Genomic DNA, 18325 nt, shown 5'->3' with positions numbered 1-18325 from the left:
CTGATCCTATTCACAGCTTCCTCATGAACTTTTCTAATAGAGCAAGGAAAGCTCTCCTACCATGTCTGGTGTTGAGAAGCCAAGAGTTTCTGTCAACTCTCATCACCCAGTGGTGACATGTGCTCTTCTCCACACTGTTGTGAGGTAACGCTGCCCACTCATGCTGGGTCAGGTCAGTATCCTGGGACTCGGAAGCTGGCAGGATTTGCTGGGTAAAACTGTGTGCCATCATAGGACACCTGAAAAGAAAAACACGTCTCACCACTGTGGTTGATTTCAAAAGAAAGTGATTCTATTTTTTAAAAAAAAGTGTTGTTAATGTGATTGGTATCCCTCCTGTTTGAGTTCAAAATTTACTTGGTCCAGAGTTTTCTATTTCTTTTTTTTTTTTTTAAACTAGTGAATGGCATTTAGATCCTTGGCAAAATTATGAACACATGCACATTGGAGGCCAGAGCTAAGTAGGGTGGGTGAACTTCTGCCTGCTGAGATAGTAGGTTGGTGGAGAAGCTCTCCTGCCTTTTCCTAGTTGGAGCTGGCATCAGCTTGTGTACAGAGAACTAGAAAAGGGGCAGAACCCTGCAGTTGTGCAGGTTCCACTGTGGTAAGCTGGGGTGATCCCTCGTCACAGAGTGGATAGTAGATTGTTCACTGTGGAGAAATGAGTTATAGGGTCAGTTATTGGTATTATTTTTTCTTATAACGTTGCAAGCTTCAGCCAGTCTGCTTTCACACTGTTGTGACATTTCATTTCTCTTCATAGCACCTTCCTTTTTCATTTCCAGTTATAAAAAGTAAAAAGAATTGAGAACATTTCTCATGCATAAGTGTGTCACTTATTTGTACAGATTGTAGGGGGGAATGTTCTGGATAGGGGAACACAGCTTTTAGGGGCTCATTTCTGAGTTGAGGACTTAAGTCATCTGATATTGTAGCACTTGTGTGAACCTAGGAAAGACTTTCTTAGTGGGTTTTAAAGTTTCCACTTGGTTTCTCTTGAGCTGTTCTTTTCTCTTTACTGATTATTTTGTTGGTGTTTGAAAGTAATGGTTAACATCTGTGGCTTAAAAAAAAATTTTTTTTGTATGAAATTGCCTTTCTCCATTGCAGAAATCAGCTGGGACTTCCTGTAGAGCCTCTGGAGGTGGCTCCCTGCTGCCAGGACCCCGTGTGAGAGAACATTTTTATAGCATATAGCATTCCATTTTCTCAGTGACACATGAAATTGGATTTTCATGATCCTAATTTATATTCTACTTGTAGCAAAAGATGAAAAATTAAGAAATGGTGTTAACATGGGAGAATAATTTTCTCTTTTCCCCTACTTAATACAGAATTAGAGGTAGATTTTTCAAAGGTGAAAATTATGCTTCTTAAGTTCAACTCAGTGGTTTCCTCCACCTAGTGGTAGGGTAGGAAAGGAGGAAGCCATACTCCAGGGTAAGAGTGAGTCATGTGTTCAGTTGGAGTCCTTTTTCTTAGTCTAGTGCACTGACCGTTGAGAAAGCATCTGCTCCACAGCCAGGGACTGAAGGCAGAGGCTCAGTGAGGTAGGTCTGGGAAGTACATGTACTCACTGTGTTTACAGCAGGCATAGCTGGTTAAGACAGAATTGTCAGGTTGGAAAGGGTTTATTAAAGCCTTAAGTGAACAAATCTGTCAGTAAACTAGTTGCAACTTGCACACTTTTTCTTTGGCTCAAGGTTGTCCTTACATCTCTGTCCAGAGACATGAGAAGTATGATGGCTTCAGTGTTAGTTTTTTTTTTTCCCCTCTCTTTCTCCCTGATCACTTTGTAGTAAGCTAGAAAACTGGGCTCTACGTAAAGCAGCTCTTTGTGAAAGTGGTTTATTTTGATCACTGGAGAAAGAGGTTGTTGAGAAGTTGAGTGGCCGCAGTGTGTTTCTTGCCCACAGAACTCCTTCCTAAAGAAGCTGCTGTGAGGAGCTCGACTCCACAGAGGGTCCGAGGCCGAGTCTTTTACAGGAATTCTCATTGAGATTCTTCATTGTGTTTTATCAGAGTGTGCTTATGTCCTGTTTCAGCAAAAGTAAAACAGTCATTTACAAAAGAAAGTCAATCTGTATCCTAAACATTTTAATAAAAAGCTAAAACAAAAACTTGGTATTTTTTTTTGTTTTTTAAAAATTAATTTGATCTGGGTTTGAGCATATGATGTCATTTGTTTGGGGAAACGTTATTCCTACTTAAAAGACACATTTTGAGTGGATGTGAAAGATGAATTTAAAATTGAATTTTGCTACCAGGAGAGGAAAAATGTTGGTAGTAAATTTAACACCATTTGAGTATGTGAGAGGGTACTGTGGGTGTTTGATCATCTCTGCAACAGAGTGCTGGTGGCAGATGACTGGAAAGAATCTCTAATTGACATTCTAGCAAGGACAGAGTCCAGTTTAGTTACTTCCCTTATCACTTTACACATTGGAGAGAATCCATGTGAATGTTACATGCATATCAAACAAAGATTCTGTTTGTGAAACTTTCTTTTGGAAAAAAATCAAATGAGATTCCAAAGTTAAATTACTAGAACAAATAGAATGTAAGCAAAGCAACAGGTTCTTAAAGCCAAGAATTCCATCATTGGAAGTGTCCTTTTGTTCTTCCTTACTATGAGGAGGTTTGAGCAAAAATTTGTTTTCTTTGAGGCATAGTAGAATGAAGACCAAAGGCTAAGTCAGTGAGCCCCAACCCAACTCACTCATCTTAACTGTGATTTGGGATTTCTCTGTAATGGGGCTTGCCATAAATACAGACAAACTTTACGTGTAACAGTTTGTGCTGGAGGTTTGAGTGTCATTAAGGGAGAATCACTGGACCCTAGAGAGAAAGAAAGTCTTAATTGCTAGGAAGTTGGGGTAAGAGATTTTGCTGTGATCAAACCATCTTCTGAGTCATAAAACTAAAAGGTGGGCATGCTTGCTGTGGAAAAAGTCGGTTAACTTCAGTCCTGTGTCATGTATAGTTTCTCTTTCTCAGTGGATTTGTCCTACCAGGTGCTTTGGAAGCTGAGGGGTACACTAGGTAGCTTTAATTTTATTTAAAGAATTCATGCAGCTGTGCATTGGAGCTCATGCTTATAATCCCAGTTACTTAGGAGACTGAGATCTGTGGATTTGCCAACTTGGGCAGAAAAGTCCATGAGATTTATCTCCATTGAACTATTAAGAAACTTGGAAGTGGAGATGTGGCTTAAGTGGTAGAAGACCAGCTTGAGTGGAAAACCTAATAAGCTAGAGCTAGAAGTTCAAACCAGTATGGGCACATATACCAACACAAATTGTATGATTTAAATAGCAACTCATTATTTTGTCAATGCCTACAAAGATATGTACTAATAAGAGTGACATTGATAAATTGGACTTTCATAAAATGTCTAGCTTGTGACGAATGTTTAGTTTGGTGGTATTATGAAGTCTCCCCAAACATGACTGTTCATGTGCACCTGCCTTCAGATACTTCTTTAGGAAACAAGGGAAGTTTTATGCTAGCCAAAAGCCTCAATTTGACAAATTACACGGGAACTATTTGCTCTAACTCAAACTGCCCTTTAAGCTGACCATAATTAACAGTAAAGTAGAACAATTTTGATCATATAGTCCTGTATTAGAGATGGCCAGCTACCCAGATCTTTCCTGCTTGCTTTTTTATGGCCCGTGAGCTAAAAAGTTTTTAAATAATTTTAAATGGTTGAAGAATATTTAATTGCATTAAAATTTAATGCAATTTTGTGACACATAAATATATGAAATTTAGGGGCTGGGAAGGTGGCTCAGTGGTAGAGTGCTTGCCTTGCATGCATGAGGCCCTGGATTTGATTCCTCAGCACCACATAAGCAGAAAAAGCCGGAAGTTGTGCTGTGGCTCAAGTGGTAGAGTGCTAGCCTTAAGCTGAAGAGCTGAGGAACAGCGCCCAGGCCCAGAGTTCAGGCCCCACGACCAACCAAAAAAATAATATATATGTATATATATATATATATGAAATTTAAATTGATAAGATTTTGTTGGAATGTAGCCTCCCACCATTCTTGTTGGACTGCAACTGCAGAGGTAAACTTTTTTTTTTAAAAAAATATAGTTTCATTGTTATTAAGTTGTTGTACAGAGGGGTTACCATTCCATTTCCTCCAGTTTCCTCTTCCCATCCCTGCTCACAAATTACATAAGTCATTTTCCACATCCACTAAACAGCATGATTACATTTGTTCACTTTTCCTCCCTCCCTTTCTGCACATCCTCTTTCCTCCCCTAAAAGGAAAAAGAAAACCCAAAGCAAAAACAGGAGAGAAAACATACCATTTTGTCTCTGAGTTTGACTTACTTCACTTGGCATGCATGATTTGTTCTAGGTCCATCAATTTCTCTACAAATGACATTCTTTGCAATGGATGAGTAAAATTCCATTGTGGAGATAAGCCACATTTTATCAATCCATAATCTGTTGTAGGGCATCTGGGATGTTTCTATAACTTGGCTATTGTGATAGTGCAACAGTGAACATGGATGTACAAGTGTCTTTACCATATCCTGTCTTATAGGTAGATGTCCAAGAGTCTGGTACGACTGGATTATAGGGTGGGTCATAGTTGGAGTTCTATGTTTAGTTGCAGAGGTATTTTTTTTTTTTTGTTTGACAGATTGTATAACCCACAAAACTTGAACTGTTTTCATTATGGTCTCTTAAAGGAACAGAACTTAGCCTCCAGCCTAACAAATCCTGAGTGTTATTTGGTATGTTTGTACTACAGAATGTATGTCTGTATGATTAAAGTTGTTTTACTTTAGCTACTATTAATGATGATCCATTTAAAGAGCAGTTAAGTTTAGAACAAATCATTTCCATGAAATTTGTCTTGAGGCTTTGGTAACAAAAAGCCCTTCGTAATTTTGTGATTCTCATGCCTCCTAGTGGACTGCTTTAGGATTTACTTAAAAAAATGAAAATACATTGTGAATTGGGCAAGGGTTCCTTTGGCCCGTATTATCTCAGGGTTCAGAGGCCGAAGGTTACTTAACACCTGTGCAGAGGCTTCATCTTGGTCAAGTTTAGCCACGTCAGTGTTATTACCCTTTCTGGAAACCCAACAAACATCAGTGATTAGGCTTGTTGAAATCCACCCTCCTATCTCACCCCATTCCCTTGGTGAGGCCACACACATGCTCCTCTCCCCGGGCTAGCCCTGGTCGCATCCGCTTGCTTAAATCCCACAGGTTGGGTCAATGAGGGAGGGCGGGGGAAGGCAGGATTAGCAGCCAATCCGGGCTCGGCGCCGTGCCCAGCCAATCGGGTCGGGTCTGCTGGGGCTCAGCCAATCGGGCTGGATGAGGAAGACCTGAGTCAGTGCTTGCGCCCGTCGCGTCCAGCTGAGGCTGTCGTTACTGGGGTCCTGGTCCTCTAGTTTGTCCTCGAGGAGACCTCGAGAGTCAGGTGCTGCAGGCGATGGGGCGGCAGTGGGGGCCCTCCATGAGGGCCGCTGAGCAGGCGGGCTGTGTGGTGAGCGCCTCCCGGGCCGGACATCCCAAAGCGGGCTGGTGGAGCTGCAGCGGGGTAATCCTGAGTCGGAGCCCGGGCCTGGTGCTGTGCCACGGGGGCATCTTCACTCCGTTCCTACGCGCCGGCAGTGGGGTCCTGACTGCCACCAGTGCGGCGTTCCTGCCGGGCGACAGTTGTGGCGACGATCTGTGCCTCCACGTGCAGTGGGGGCCAACGGCCGAGAGCCCCGCTGTGCGCGCGGAACCGAGCCACCCTGGGCTGAGTATGCCCCGCTGCGCCGGCCTCGAGCCCAGGGCCTCCACCGCTCCCAGCCGGCCCCGCGGCCGGCCCCTACAGCCCCCGCGCCCAGCCAAGTTGCTGCTGCTGCTGAGCTGCCCAGCTTTCCGAGCACACTTCACGCGCCTCTTTGGAGGCGAAGCGGCCGAGCACTGGCACTTTGTGAACGCCGCCCCGGACGATGAGGTGTCGGAGGAGGAGGAAGAGGATCAGCTGAGAGCGTTGGGCTGGTTCGCGCTGTTGCGCGTGGAGCCCGGCCCGGAGGCCGAGGAGGGCTGCGGGCCGGCGGTGGCCGTAGCTCCTCTGGGGAGCGTGCCCAAGGGCGCGCCGCTGCTAGCCTGCGGCTCCCCGTTCGGGGCCTTCTGCCCAGACATCTTCCTCAACACGCTGAGCCGCGGCGTGCTCAGCAACGCGGCCGGCCCGCTGCTGCTCACCGACGCACGCTGCCTGCCGGGCACCGAGGGTGGCGGCGTGTTCGCCGCGAGACCCGCCGGGGCGCTGGTGGCGCTGGTGGCCGCGCCGCTCTGCTGGAAGGCCCGCGAGTGGGTGGGCCTTACGCTGCTGTGTGCCGCCGCCCCGCTGCTTCACGCCGCCCGCGCCGCGCTTGCCAGCCTGACCCCCGACTCTGCAGCCCTGACCGCCCTCCTGCCTCCTGAGGTGGGCGCCCCGCGGGGCGTGCCCCTGCAAGACCCTGGACCTCCATGGGCAGCCGCGGCCGTGCTGGTGGAGTGTGGTACCGTTTGGGGATCCGGAGTGGCCGTGGCGCCTCGTCTCGTGGTGACCTGCCGGCATGTGGCTCCACGGGAGCTGGCTAAGGTCCAGATTCACTCCACTATGCCCAAGTAAGGCCTTCTGTGCAGCTCCTTAGTGGGGGTTCAGGTGGGGACAGTGGAGGACTCAGCCCTTTGGGCTTCGGGCCTACGATGTTGGTGAGACATGGGATCATCCTCTCATCTGATATCTAGGTGAGGGGCTCCCAGCCTTCAGGTAGAGCAAGGTGACAAGCTCCAAGCAACTTGGAGTCTAGTCTGTGTGTCCCGGGCATGTAGGACTGGTCAGCCTGAGGCTCTTCTGGGCAGCCTCTCTGTCTCTTAGCCCTGCACTTTGCATCCAACTAACTCCTTTGACCAGATTCCCTACCCTGCTCACTTCAGCTCTGGAAGTGGTGGTGAAGTCCCAGGGAGTGATGAGGTAGACCTGATAAATCTTCCACAGGTTTTCCCTAGAGCCTAGCCAGAGCTGCCCTTTTTGCATGAAAATTACAGATGTGGGGTTGTACCTAATTAGATTGTGGTGTTTTCCAGGTAGACAGATGTATTCTGGATAACCTGTATGTGGCCCTGCTGGGCAGTCAGGCTGAGACTTTGGGCCTTTGTTCCCTTTGCAGAGAATGTCACCCTTGCCCTCCTTTACTGGGATTTGCTGTGGAAGTTGGCCTTGACTACTGGTTTGAATTTCTAGCATGTTCTGTTTCCTGTGAACTCTCAGGTCAAAGCTAATACCTTGGTGTTAATGGCTACCCTTCCCCATTTCTGATTCAGCCCAGCCTTGTAGGCCAGCCTTTCGATCTCTCTGCTGAATCCCTTAGATTGACCCAGTACAGCTAACCTAGAATAGTCATGAAAGGGAAAACTGATGAAGAAGTTGGCCTGTGGTGTGACCCTCCCCACAACTCTACCTTCCCCTCAACTCTATTCTCCCCTCCACTCTGGCCCTAAAGGAAGCCATCAGGTCTGGTGGAATTTAACCCTGCAGAATGTATTCAGGTGCCCCGAGGTGAGCGTGGGAAAGTCACTTAATAGTCTAAGCAGTCTCTCATAAGTTGACATGTATAGCCTTGGACAAGACAGATCCTGGGACATAGTGTGCTATGATGTGCTAGCATGGTTCTAAATTCAAGGGTAAAAGCACATGCTGTCCACTCACTGACTGGATTGTTCAGAGTTATTGAGGCAGTGAAGAAGAGTTCTGTGTGCTTGCCCTGACCTCTGCTGCTTGCTTTATGACTTTGGGTAGACTACTTAATTTCTCTGGGCCTCACTTGCAACATGTAAAATGAGGATAATAGCACTGCCTGGCTGGTAGGGCTAGGAGGGCATGAGCATGAGGCCTGGCCTTACCATGCTTACCTGGGGTCGGCTATTTATTATGGTGAGGCAGAGGAAGCTTTGCACAGTTGATTACATTGGTAGAGCATGCCTGCCTAAGTGTCATGCCCAGAGCTGCTGGCTGGTAGGTTCCAGGGCTGACATCCAGATTTCCTGACCTTAAGTCCCTGATTTTCTCACCACTCTCATCTCCTTGCTTTCTGTCCAGGGCTGAGGGGTCAGAAAACAAGCCTATCATTTGTTTCCTTTGCTTCCAGGAATGTTGCCATCTGGGGACATGTGGTATTTGCCACCCAGGAGACATCTCCCTATGACATAGCGGTCGTGAGGCTGGAGGAAGACCTGGATGGTGTCCCCACACCTGTGCCTGCTGAGCACTTCCATGAAGGTAAAGGACAAGGGGCGTAGTGTGCTGGAGGGCCTGTCTGGGCAGAGTTGGACCCCAGGAAGGAGAATTGATGTTGGGCCCTCTAACCATGCCAGACTAGGCAACCAGCTCCCTGTCCCACCCCTGCTGAGCTAATGAGCCAGGGTGGCATTGCCAGATTCTTGCTGAGGCTAGAATCTGTGTGCTAGCCTACCCCAGGGCCTACAGCAGTGTGATGTTAAGGTGCTGGGCCTTTGGTAACACTTGAAGCTGGTCACAAAAGTGTTTGGCACCTTCAAGACTGCCTTGGCATGATTTGGGAAACAAAGCTTAAATTGCTGCCACATAGGTACCAGATGTCCTATTTTATGGAGGCAGTGTGTGTGTGTGTGTGTGTGTGTGTGTGTGTGTGTGTGTGTGTGTGTGTGTGTGTGTGTGTATGATAGAAGACCAATCTCTGGATTAGCATCACCCTTCTACCACTGGTGCCTTTGGACAGAGTACTTAACTGTTCTCTGCCTCAGTTTCCACATGTGTTAAACAGGGCTGTACCTTGCCCCTGCCATAGTAATGACTAGGTGAGAAGATACTTTCACAGCTACTTTATAGTAACCATCAGTACCATCCTTTTACTAAGAGACTAGTTCCAGGAGGAAATGAGTATTAACTCCACAAACATGAGCACCTAGGTGACAGGAACTCCAACAAGTTACTGCCAAGTATAGCAAGGGAATAAGGACTGGGGACCAGCTTGATGCCCCAAAGCAGTGATTTTGAATGGTTACTTCTTAAGGGGCTCATGGGAAGGGCTCCCTGCAGGGAGTATCTGAGCAGAAATTCAAAGGGCAGAGAAGGTTGGACCTTTGTGGAGGTGGGAGGTGAGATGGGCAAAACCCTGCCAGAACAGAGTCCCCAGCTGCATTCTCCTTTCCTCTGGCAGGTGAGGCTGTCAGTGTGGTGGGCTTCGGCATATTTGGTCAGGCCTGTGGGCCCTCTGTGACCTCAGGCATCCTGTCAGCTGTGGTGCAGGTGGATGACACCCCGGTGATGCTGCAGACCACATGTGCCGTGCATGGTGGCTCCAGTGGTGGACCCCTCTTCTCTACCCACTCAGGGGACCTCCTGGGTAATTAGCTTCTTGGCCTTTTCTCAACCTAACCATTGCCAAAGCCTCAGTCTTCCCAGCAGATGCTATAGCCCTGGGAAGACCCTCTGTCGGGGAAGACCCCCAGAGTTAGTTAGCCAAAGTTTTCAGGATGTTCTGTCTTTGAGGGTTGGAGAGGAAGGGATGCTGAGCTGAGAGGGAAGACATCTGGGCCCTGGGCCCTTCTGTGCCACCAACCCACTTCATGACCTTAGGTAAGTCTCCTACGCATTTGTTCTATGAAATCCAAGAGTTAGATTAAAATCTAAGGGTCACAAACTCAAAAGTCTACAGAGGGGCTGAGAAGGTGGCTCAGTGGTAGAGTGCTTGCTTTGCATGAGGCCCTGGGTTCGATTCCCAGTACCACATAAGCAAAAAGAGAAAAGCCGGAAGTGGCGCTGTGGCTCAAGTGGTAGAGTGCTAGCCTTGAGCTGAAGAGCTGAGGGACAGCGCCCAGGCCCTGAGTTCAGGCCCCATGACTGGACCTCCCCCCCCCCCCAAAAAAAAAAAAAAGAAAAGAAAAGAAAGTCTACAGAAACTGGCCAGGTGATAAATGAGTGTAGGTATAGGGCAGAGATCAATGGGTGAGATGACAGGGGATGACAGCTCAGCTGTAGCAGATTGGGGCCATGAGGGAAAATAGGTCTCACGTCACAAAAAGCCATGAGATTTTATTACTTGTTGTTAAATCATCCCCCCTACTTTTTTTTTTTCCTGTGTTGTACAGGGCCTCACAATCTACTTCTGAGTAACACCCCAAGCCCCATTTCTTGCTTGCTATTTTTGAGATAGGATCTACTTGTCCAGATATGTCCCTGGATTAAGATTCACCTATTTTAGGTTTCCTGTGGTTATTAGGGCGGCACACATGGGCTACTGTGTGCAGCTTCCCTCTATGGAGAGGAAATCTTACAGACTTTGCTGCGTGAGCTCCCCTGAAGCTGCGAGCCTCCTGCTTTCATCCTCCTATGTAGTTTAGGACCCATAGTACTGATACACAGTACTGTGCTATCTATGGGTTAAAAAGGCCTCTTGAATTTTTCTACCCAGGCTGGGCTGAAAAAGAGAACCTCCCAATAAAAAATTTCAACTTCACTAGTAAAGATTTTGAAAAAAGGGGCTGGGAAGGTGGCTCAGTGGTAGAGCACTTGCCTTGCATGCTCGAGGCCCTGGGTTCGATTCCTCAGCACCACATAAGAAAAAAGCCAGAAGTGGCGCTGTGGCTCAAGTGGTAGAGTGCTAGCCTTGAGCTGAAGAGCTGAGGGACAGAGCCCAGGCCCAGAGTTCAGGCCCCACGACCGGACACCCCCCCCCCCCCAAAAAAAAAAAAAGAAAAAAAAGAAAAAAGATTTTGAAAACAGAGGGCTGGACAGGTAGCTCAGTGGTAGAGCTACCATTCACAAGGCCCTGGGTTTAATCCTAGCACCAAAACATAAAGCCAAAAACAAAACAAAACCCAGTCTTTTTAGGTAGCAAAGCAAATTGTGCATTCCTTTGGAAACCTCTAAGGTTCTCTATATAATACTACTTAGGCTGTGCTAGACTTTGTTATTTCTGTTTTCCCTTATTTATAACTTTTTCTTAGGTATTTAAAAACCTGGCTGTTGCTTTCTATCTATTTACTTCTTTGTTCAACCTTAGTATACAGTTAAAGTAGTTTTAGAATTGCTATTCCCACACCCCCGGGGCACCAACTCTAGCAAGTAGAGTTGAATATTTCTGTGCATTGGTGCATTGTTGTTTTTGTTTTTTTTCCCTCTCAGTACTGGGATCAAACCCAGGGCCTTGTATATGCTAGACAAGTGTTCTACCACTGGGCTGTAGCCCTGACTCTGCCTTCAGTGAGGCTGTCATTCCTAGAGTAACTTGTCACAAATCCTAGTTGATAGATACATGAATACAGAAATAAATACAGATGTGTACGTGTAAGTTAGTATACATACACACATCTTTTACCACTGTCCACTGAGAAGGGTAAGGAGCAATGCTGAGCACACTCACAGTCCAGACTGGTTTCTAAATACTGTCCTCTGATCAAGGAACCAAGAATTGGTTGATTGTAGGATTTGGACAAGGAAAATCCAAGTTGATCCTGGAGTGTCTTGTCTAGAAAGAAATGTTAACCAGGAGCCAACCGGAAGAGGCTTCTATTGGAACAAGTCTAACAACGAAACAGGTAGCACTAGTATGAGATTACAAACCAAAGAAGAGTAGATATGTGTGAGTCTACACTGATACAAATAATTGAGGAAGTTTAGAAATGGAGACAAGCTCCAGCTCTTTACACAATTTTAATTAATAAATGTAGAGGAAGAAATGAGGGAAGTAGGAAATCACTGTGAAGATACTATGTTCTCATGTAATTGTAACTCCTCTGTACGGTATTTTCACAATAAAAAAAAAAGATACTGTGTTCTTACATGCTAACACAAAAGGGTAGATAAAATAAAATGGTGTGCAAAAGTTAAGTAGAGACAGTATTTATGTAAGCTCAGTGTTTTCCATGGAATACTTAGTATTTACAAAAGAATTCCTCAAAGCCATGCGCCAGTGGCTCACACCTGTAATCCTAGCTACTCAGGAGGCTTAGATGTGAGGATCGTGGTTCAAAGCCAGCCTGGGCAGGAAAGTCCATGAGACTCTTATCTCCAATAAACCACTAGAAAACCAGAAGTGGTGCTGTGGCTCAAGTGGTAGAGTGCTTATCTTGAGCTGAAGAGCACAGGGACAGTGCCCAAACCCAGAGTTCAAGCCCCACGACGGCCCTCCCCTCCAAAAAAAAAAAGCCTTATTTTGGGGGGAGAGGCCTAGTAGATGCCAGCTTAGCCAAATGATCAAGGTAAGCATCACCAGGACTAAATGGGCTGGGGTTTAGCTCAGTGGTTGAGTATTTGGGTATAGCTCCATGGCTGAGTGTTTGCCTGGCATGTATGAGGACCTGGTTTCAACCTCAGCATGCAAACACTGAGTACTAAGATAGATACCTGATGCCTCCTGATACGATGCACTGGGAAAGAAACTGCTTCCACAGGGATCTACCTGAGAGCCCTTTGACAAAAAGAACTGCCTTGCAGTCTTCCAAGTGTCCAGGCCATAAGATAATGACAGCCTAAGGAGCTGACTTGAATGAGAAGAAATTTAGGAAGGATGTAGGGTCATGGAGGAGAAAGAGCAAAAAACTGAAATCCTAACAAGATCAGTAATCTTGTACCAAAGGGAGCTTTTGGTCCTGATAAGTGTTTTGTGATAAACAAAATGTTGCTCAAGGGGAAAGCTGAATGAAAGGCAACAAAAGCAACTCTTTAGGTGAGGCCTCATTAAGTGTAAAATTATCTTAATATACACTGAGCAGGCTGATTCAAACATGTCTGTGATTCTGGTTCATTCATTCATTCAGCAAGTATTTGTTGAGGGTCTACTTTGTGCCAAACAGTTTTCTAGATACAAGGAAGATGCTCATTAGACAGGAAAGAAGGATAAAAAGTGATCAGGACATTAGGTCTGGCTGGTATGAAGGCGGTTGGGAAGAGGGCAGAGTATGCAGAACAGATGTCCATGGCAGGGCATTCAGTGTCTGTCTCATGGGGTCCTAACAGGCCCCAGTGGCTCTTTATCCCTTGGCTTACTTATTTTGTTCTTTGACTTTCCCACAGGCATGGTCACCAGCAACACCCGGGACAATAACACAGGGGCCACCTACCCACACCTAAACTTCAGCATTCCTATCACAGTGCTCCAGCCGGCTCTGAGGCGGTACAGTCAGACTGGTGACCTTGGTGGCCTCCGGGAGCTGGACCATGCTGCTGAGCCAGTCAGGGTGGTATGGCGGCTACAGCAGCCCCTGCCCCAGGCCCCTCGGAGCAAGCTCTGAGGCTATGTCACCCTCCGGATGAGAGGGACGATTTTATACTTTGGGAAGTGATATGGAGGTGGTGAGCAGTCGTAGGATCTGGGGCCCAGCTGGGTGACTGCGGGTCTCCACCCCTGACTCTAGTCTGGACTTGGGGCTCTGGACCAGGTACAGACTTGTCTTCAGCAAGATGGGATCCACTGTGGGATGCTTTCTTGAGCCCCACTTCTGTCCCCAGCACTAGGCTTACCTATGTGATTTTCCCTTCTGAGGACTCCAGTCCAATCGCATAAAGGCCCTGGTCCTGGTAGGCAGATGCTGGGGGAAGGCGGACTAGCTTTGCTTGGGTATCTATTCCCTTGAAAGGCCACTAGCCACCTGGAGCAGCTGCTTCCCCGGGACAGAGCCCATGAGCTGCCTGTGCAATCAGGAGTGTCAGGCGATTTGGGTTTGCTGGGAATACATCAGCACAGAGACCCTACTCTTAGGCACAGAGATGAGGGTATGGACAGGAGTGTGTCCCTATAGTGCCACACATATGGGCAGCAGGGTTCCTGCAAGCCAGGATCTCTGGGCCTTCAGTCCGACACAGTGCCTTCATTTTCTATCCTACAGACTAATCCCAGGCATTTTGGGGAGATAGCATGTATGGTTGGGGCTTGGAAATAAACAATCTTTGTGCTTCTGTATGTTGATGTCTTTTTCTCCAGAGTGCAGTTTGGCTAGAAAATGCCCTTCTGTGCGGATGCCCTGCAGAGGGTCATTGTGTAGGGTGCTTTGTTGGGCTAGCCTGACTAGCTATGTTGAGGACTTGCCTGGAACTTGGAGATCCCAGAAAGTGGTGACCTTGGCCTGGCAGCAGGTGTGTACAGAATGCCTGGGATATGCTTAGGTCTGTGCTGGAGTCTAGCTTGGTGGAAGGTCAAAGAATGAGGGAGTTTGGGAGTTTAACTCTGGGGGTAGGCAGCACTTGCCCAGCATGTGTGAGGCCTTGGCTTCCCTCTCTGGCACCACAAAAACTAAAACAAGAGGGTAAAGTAACCCTCAGGAGCCAAGATCAAACTCCTCAGGAATGTGCATGACATGGTACCCTGGGCCCCTGAGAGGGGATGTTCACCAGCCCATTGAATGCCATCTGGAGAAGGCAGGGGCTAATCCAAGCAGGAAGAACATGGCCTAGGAGTGCTTTATATCTCATATATGCTCACTCTGGAAAACCACAGAACATTCCTGTGATCGCTTTGTTCCCTTTACAGATTAGGAGCAGGCAAGGTTCCATTGAGAGAAGGCTTATGGCAAATCAGTGGTAGCTGGGAGTCAGAGTTTATTTCAACATGTGTGGATAGCAAGGTGCTCACAGGTATTCTGGGGAGATTGGTGTGTCTGTACATTTACAATGGGCACGGCAGCTCTGTGTGTGGAGATTATGTCCAGACACCCAAAGATGGGGGAGGTTTCATCAAGGTGACTCATGTACCAGACTGTGGCAGGAGAGTTCAGGAAACACCAAACAGACTGGAAACAGGGAAGATGTTCCAGGATGATAGTAGCAAGAGGTAGGACAAGAAAGATAAAACCACTTGGTTTTTCTGGGAGTGGTAGGTAGAGAGAAAACTAGAAAGGAGTGAAACTGAGGCCCTGGGACCAGTTATACAGGCCTTATACAGGAGATGGCTAAGGCAGGACTAGTGGGTGTGGGATGTGGCGTGATGTCACAGAGAGGGGAAAGTCTAATAGTACCTGCTTTGATAGTGATGGATGACTGATGGGTCTGGAGCCTCAGGTCAACAGGCTGTTAAGATGTTAGGAGAATGCAGAAAAACATATACTCCTCATTCTGGTGACAGAAGACAATAGAAGTTTACTGTTCATGTAAAGTCTGAAGTAGTATCTGAACAAGGAGGGAAGGTTTGTTCTTATATAAGAGTGATCAAAGGGTCCAGGCTTTATTATTTTTTTTTTTTTCCAGTCCTGGAGCTTGAACTCAGGGCCTGGACACTGTCCCTGAGCTTCATTTGCTCAAGGCTAGCACTCTACCACTTGACATTACATTGCTGTCTCCAAGAAGCAAGCTTCTGGGGAACTGCCAGGGTTTCAACCATCACAACCACCACACCTTCCCACTTCTTTTGGCACCCAGAAAAGTCCTTTGTTCAGTAGTTAGCCTTGTTTTTCAATTCCAAAGCTATGGGCGCTACTGGGTGGGCAAAGAGGAGTGAAGTGTAAGAAGCGTTCTGGAAGTGGCAGAGATAGTTGCATGAGACCCTGTCCTGGATCAACTGTCTTCTATCTGCCACTTTGGCTGAGTGGTGACCAGAAAACTTGGATTTCAGGAAGTGGCGCTGTGGCTCAAGTGATAGAGCGCTTGCCTTGAGCTGAAGAGTTCAGAACAGTGCCCAGGCCCAGAGTTCAAGCCCCATGACAGACCAAAAAAAAAAAAAATGTGTTAAAACTTGGATTTCTCCACCCCTGACATGCCATGCTCAGAGGCCAGTGCTTAGCCACCTCACACTTCTCTCTTCTCCTTTCCATCTTTTATCTCTGTGTGTACCCCTTGTACTCTGCCAGGTGGATCCTCTTCCATCCAGGCTCAGAGCCAGCTCCTCTGAGAAGGCCCAAGGATATCTTCCTTTCCCAAGCTCCAGACCATCTCCCCCTCCCAGGAAGGCTGTTATGTCTCTGTTCACCTCTGTGCTACATGGAACTAACTGGGCAGGCGTCACATGTGCTTGATACCACAACTGAGACTGTGCTTTGCCTGCTCCATGCCCTTTAGCTCTCTTAGGGATGACTCCAGCCCTTTTGAAGGACATCCTGGCATCAGGATCATGGTTTCAACCTCTGCTCAAGGCTAACCCCACTGCTTTTACTAACTGAGTTTCTTAAGTCTGTAGAGGCTTCTGTCTTTATATGTAAAACAGAAGAGAAAAACTTGCCCTACAAGATCTGTGTGAAAAGGAACTCAAAGAGGTATGCAAACACTTAATGTTCAATAATATTAGCTGTATATTTTCAAAGAGTACTGATGGGATCATTTAATGAGAAATAAATGTCCGTGGTGCACACACCAGTGGTTCCTGCTACTTGGGAGGTGGAGGTAGGAAGATAGTCTTGGTCAGAAGGCAGTCTGGAGGGAAAAATTAACATGCTATCTGAAAAACAAACTAAAAGCAAAGGACTTGAGTTCAAATCCTAGTACACCTCAGCGGAGGGAAAAATAGAATCCTTCTGGATGTCAAGGGCTGGGGCTGGATGAGCCAAGAATGGAGAGCAACTTGTGATGGATATGAGATTTCTTTTTGTGATGATGAAGATGGTCAAGAGTTATATATATAGGAGGTAGTGTTGATTACACAATCTTGAGCTCACTGATTTTTCGGACACAAATTATGTCAATTTAAAAAATATTCACCTGGAGGGCTGGGAAGGTGGCTCAGTGGTAGAGCGCTTGCCTTGCATGTCTGAGGCCCTGGGTTCGATTCCTCAGCACCACATAAGCAAAAAGAAAAAAAGCCGGAAGTGGCGCTGTGGCTCAAGTGGTAGAGCACTAGCCTTGAGCTGAAGAGCTGAGGGACAGCGCCCAGGCCCAGAGTTCAGGCCCCACGACTGGACCAAAAAAAAAAAAAAAAAAATTCACCTGGAAAACAATATTGAATTACAAGGGAACTAGATACTGGAGTCAGTGCCAGGCACAATCTAGCAAAGTGAGGTCTGTGCCCAAAGAGCAGGTCTAAGGTGTCCTCCTTGGTGTCAGTGAAATACCTCAGAGCTCAGCTACCTGAGTAGCTAGGATTACAGGTGTGAGCCATTGTTTTATTACCCTGTCTTATCTCTGACCACAGCATGTAAAAAGTACAAAACTGGGAAGGTGAGAGAGTCAATCTGAAGCTACCAATGAACTGCCAGGACATGGGCAGGCTAATCTGTAATATAAAACACTGGCTATGTATGTGTGGCTGACAGCACACAAAAGGCTTCACATAAGTAGTCTCATTGGATACTCCTCACAGCTCTTAAGGTAGGTGCTGATGTTTACATTAAGAAGATGGAGATGGTTATCTGTTACTAGTAGCTCAAGCCTGTCTCAGGAAATAGACATCTACAGGATGAAGCTCCAAGTCAGCCAAGGCAGAAAAATCTGTGAGACTACATCTTCTACTAACCAGCAAAAAGCCAAACTGTTGGCATGGCTCAAGTAAGTAGCAGAGTGCCAGCTATGAGCAAGAAAACTGGGCAAGAGCTGAGGCCCTTTTAAGTTGAGGTACCAGCCCCCTTCCTCCACAAAGAAGACAGGGATGGTTTTAATCTTTCACTGTTAGCTTGAATACTTCTAGATTTAATTTCAAATGTGCTGGCTCAGGATCCTTGTCCGTCCTCTGGATCTTAGCACACAAAAAGGGCACTTGCCTGTTGTCAGCCCAGAGCTGACTCCTCATTCTGGGAGGAAGGTCTTTGCACACTTCTAGGTCCCTAGTCTTTGTCCCTGCAAGTGATGAGCTTGTTGATTCCTGTGGTTGGTTCTGGTTGGGGCTGTCCCTCACACTTGTTTTTCTCTGGGCTTTCATGGCGTCCACCAAAGCAAAAATCGCTTTTGTTTTTAATATCCATTATCCTATCCCTTTGCCAGAACTGTGGGTGCTCAGCTAGGTTGGCCGAATAATTACGTATCGAAGAGGCGGTTATGGCACCCAGGGTCGCCACAGCCTAGCGGGTGAGCCCAAAACAGCTCAACAGGTGTCAACAGAAGTGTCTGGGATGGGGTGGGGTAGAGCCTGGCTAGGGGCGGGGCTGGGCTTGTGTAGGTGGAGCAGATGGGGCGCTGGCTGGCTAGATTGGAGTTGGAGGGGGCCCGTGTGCGCCGGACCGGACTTGGGCGCAAAATGGGCGGGGCTTGTGGGGGGCAGAGTGGGCGGGGCGCTAGCTGGCTAAATCGGAGTTGGAGAAGGCCCTGTGGGACGGGCGGGACTTGGGCGCAAATGGGCGTGGCTTGTGGGGGCAGAGTGGGCGGGGCGCTGGCTGGCTAGATCGGAGTTGGAGGGGGCCCGTGTGCGACGGGCGGGCGTGGCTT

At 47.3% G+C, this 18325-nt stretch overlaps 1 protein-coding gene across 2 annotated transcripts; it reads left to right on the top strand.

Annotated features, from left to right (window-relative positions):
• The first annotated feature begins 5317 nt into the window (after positions 1–5317).
• Tysnd1 (trypsin like peroxisomal matrix peptidase 1) lies at positions 5318–13946 on the top strand. Of its 2 annotated transcripts, XM_042696494.1 has the most exons (4): positions 5325–6630; positions 8154–8284; positions 9204–9389; positions 13061–13946. In XM_042696494.1, the coding sequence occupies exons 1-4, from the start codon at positions 5459–5461 to the stop codon at positions 13276–13278; spliced, it is 1707 nt and encodes a 568-aa protein (XP_042552428.1). In that variant the 5' UTR covers positions 5325–5458; the 3' UTR covers positions 13279–13946. The 2 variants fall into 2 exon arrangements, with proteins under 2 accessions (XP_042552429.1, XP_042552428.1); XM_042696495.1 differs by lacking the exon at positions 9204–9389 and having other exon boundaries at positions 5318–6630.
• The last annotated feature ends 4379 nt before the right edge of the window (positions 13947–18325 follow it).

The sequence above is a fragment of the Dipodomys spectabilis genome, unplaced genomic scaffold (genome assembly GCF_019054845.1).
Source record: "Dipodomys spectabilis isolate Male_0828 unplaced genomic scaffold, ASM1905484v1 ptg000207l, whole genome shotgun sequence".
In the NCBI taxonomy this organism is placed as follows: domain Eukaryota; kingdom Metazoa; phylum Chordata; class Mammalia; order Rodentia; family Heteromyidae; genus Dipodomys; species Dipodomys spectabilis.
The sequence above is the reverse complement of the archived record's forward strand: the minus strand, read 5'-3'. Positions and strand labels throughout refer to the sequence as shown.

Excerpts from the sequence above, each read along its gene's own strand:
- Tysnd1 (XM_042696494.1), top strand. The coding sequence starts at position 5,459 with ATGGGGCGGCAGTGGGGGCCCTCCATGAGGGCCGCTGAGCAGGCGGGC. Across the intron at positions 8,285-9,203 it reads TGCTGAGCACTTCCATGAAG|GTGAGGCTGTCAGTGTGGTG; the intron begins GTAAAGGACAAG and ends TTCCTCTGGCAG. Across the intron at positions 9,390-13,060 it reads CCACTCAGGGGACCTCCTGG|GCATGGTCACCAGCAACACC; the intron begins GTAATTAGCTTC and ends ACTTTCCCACAG.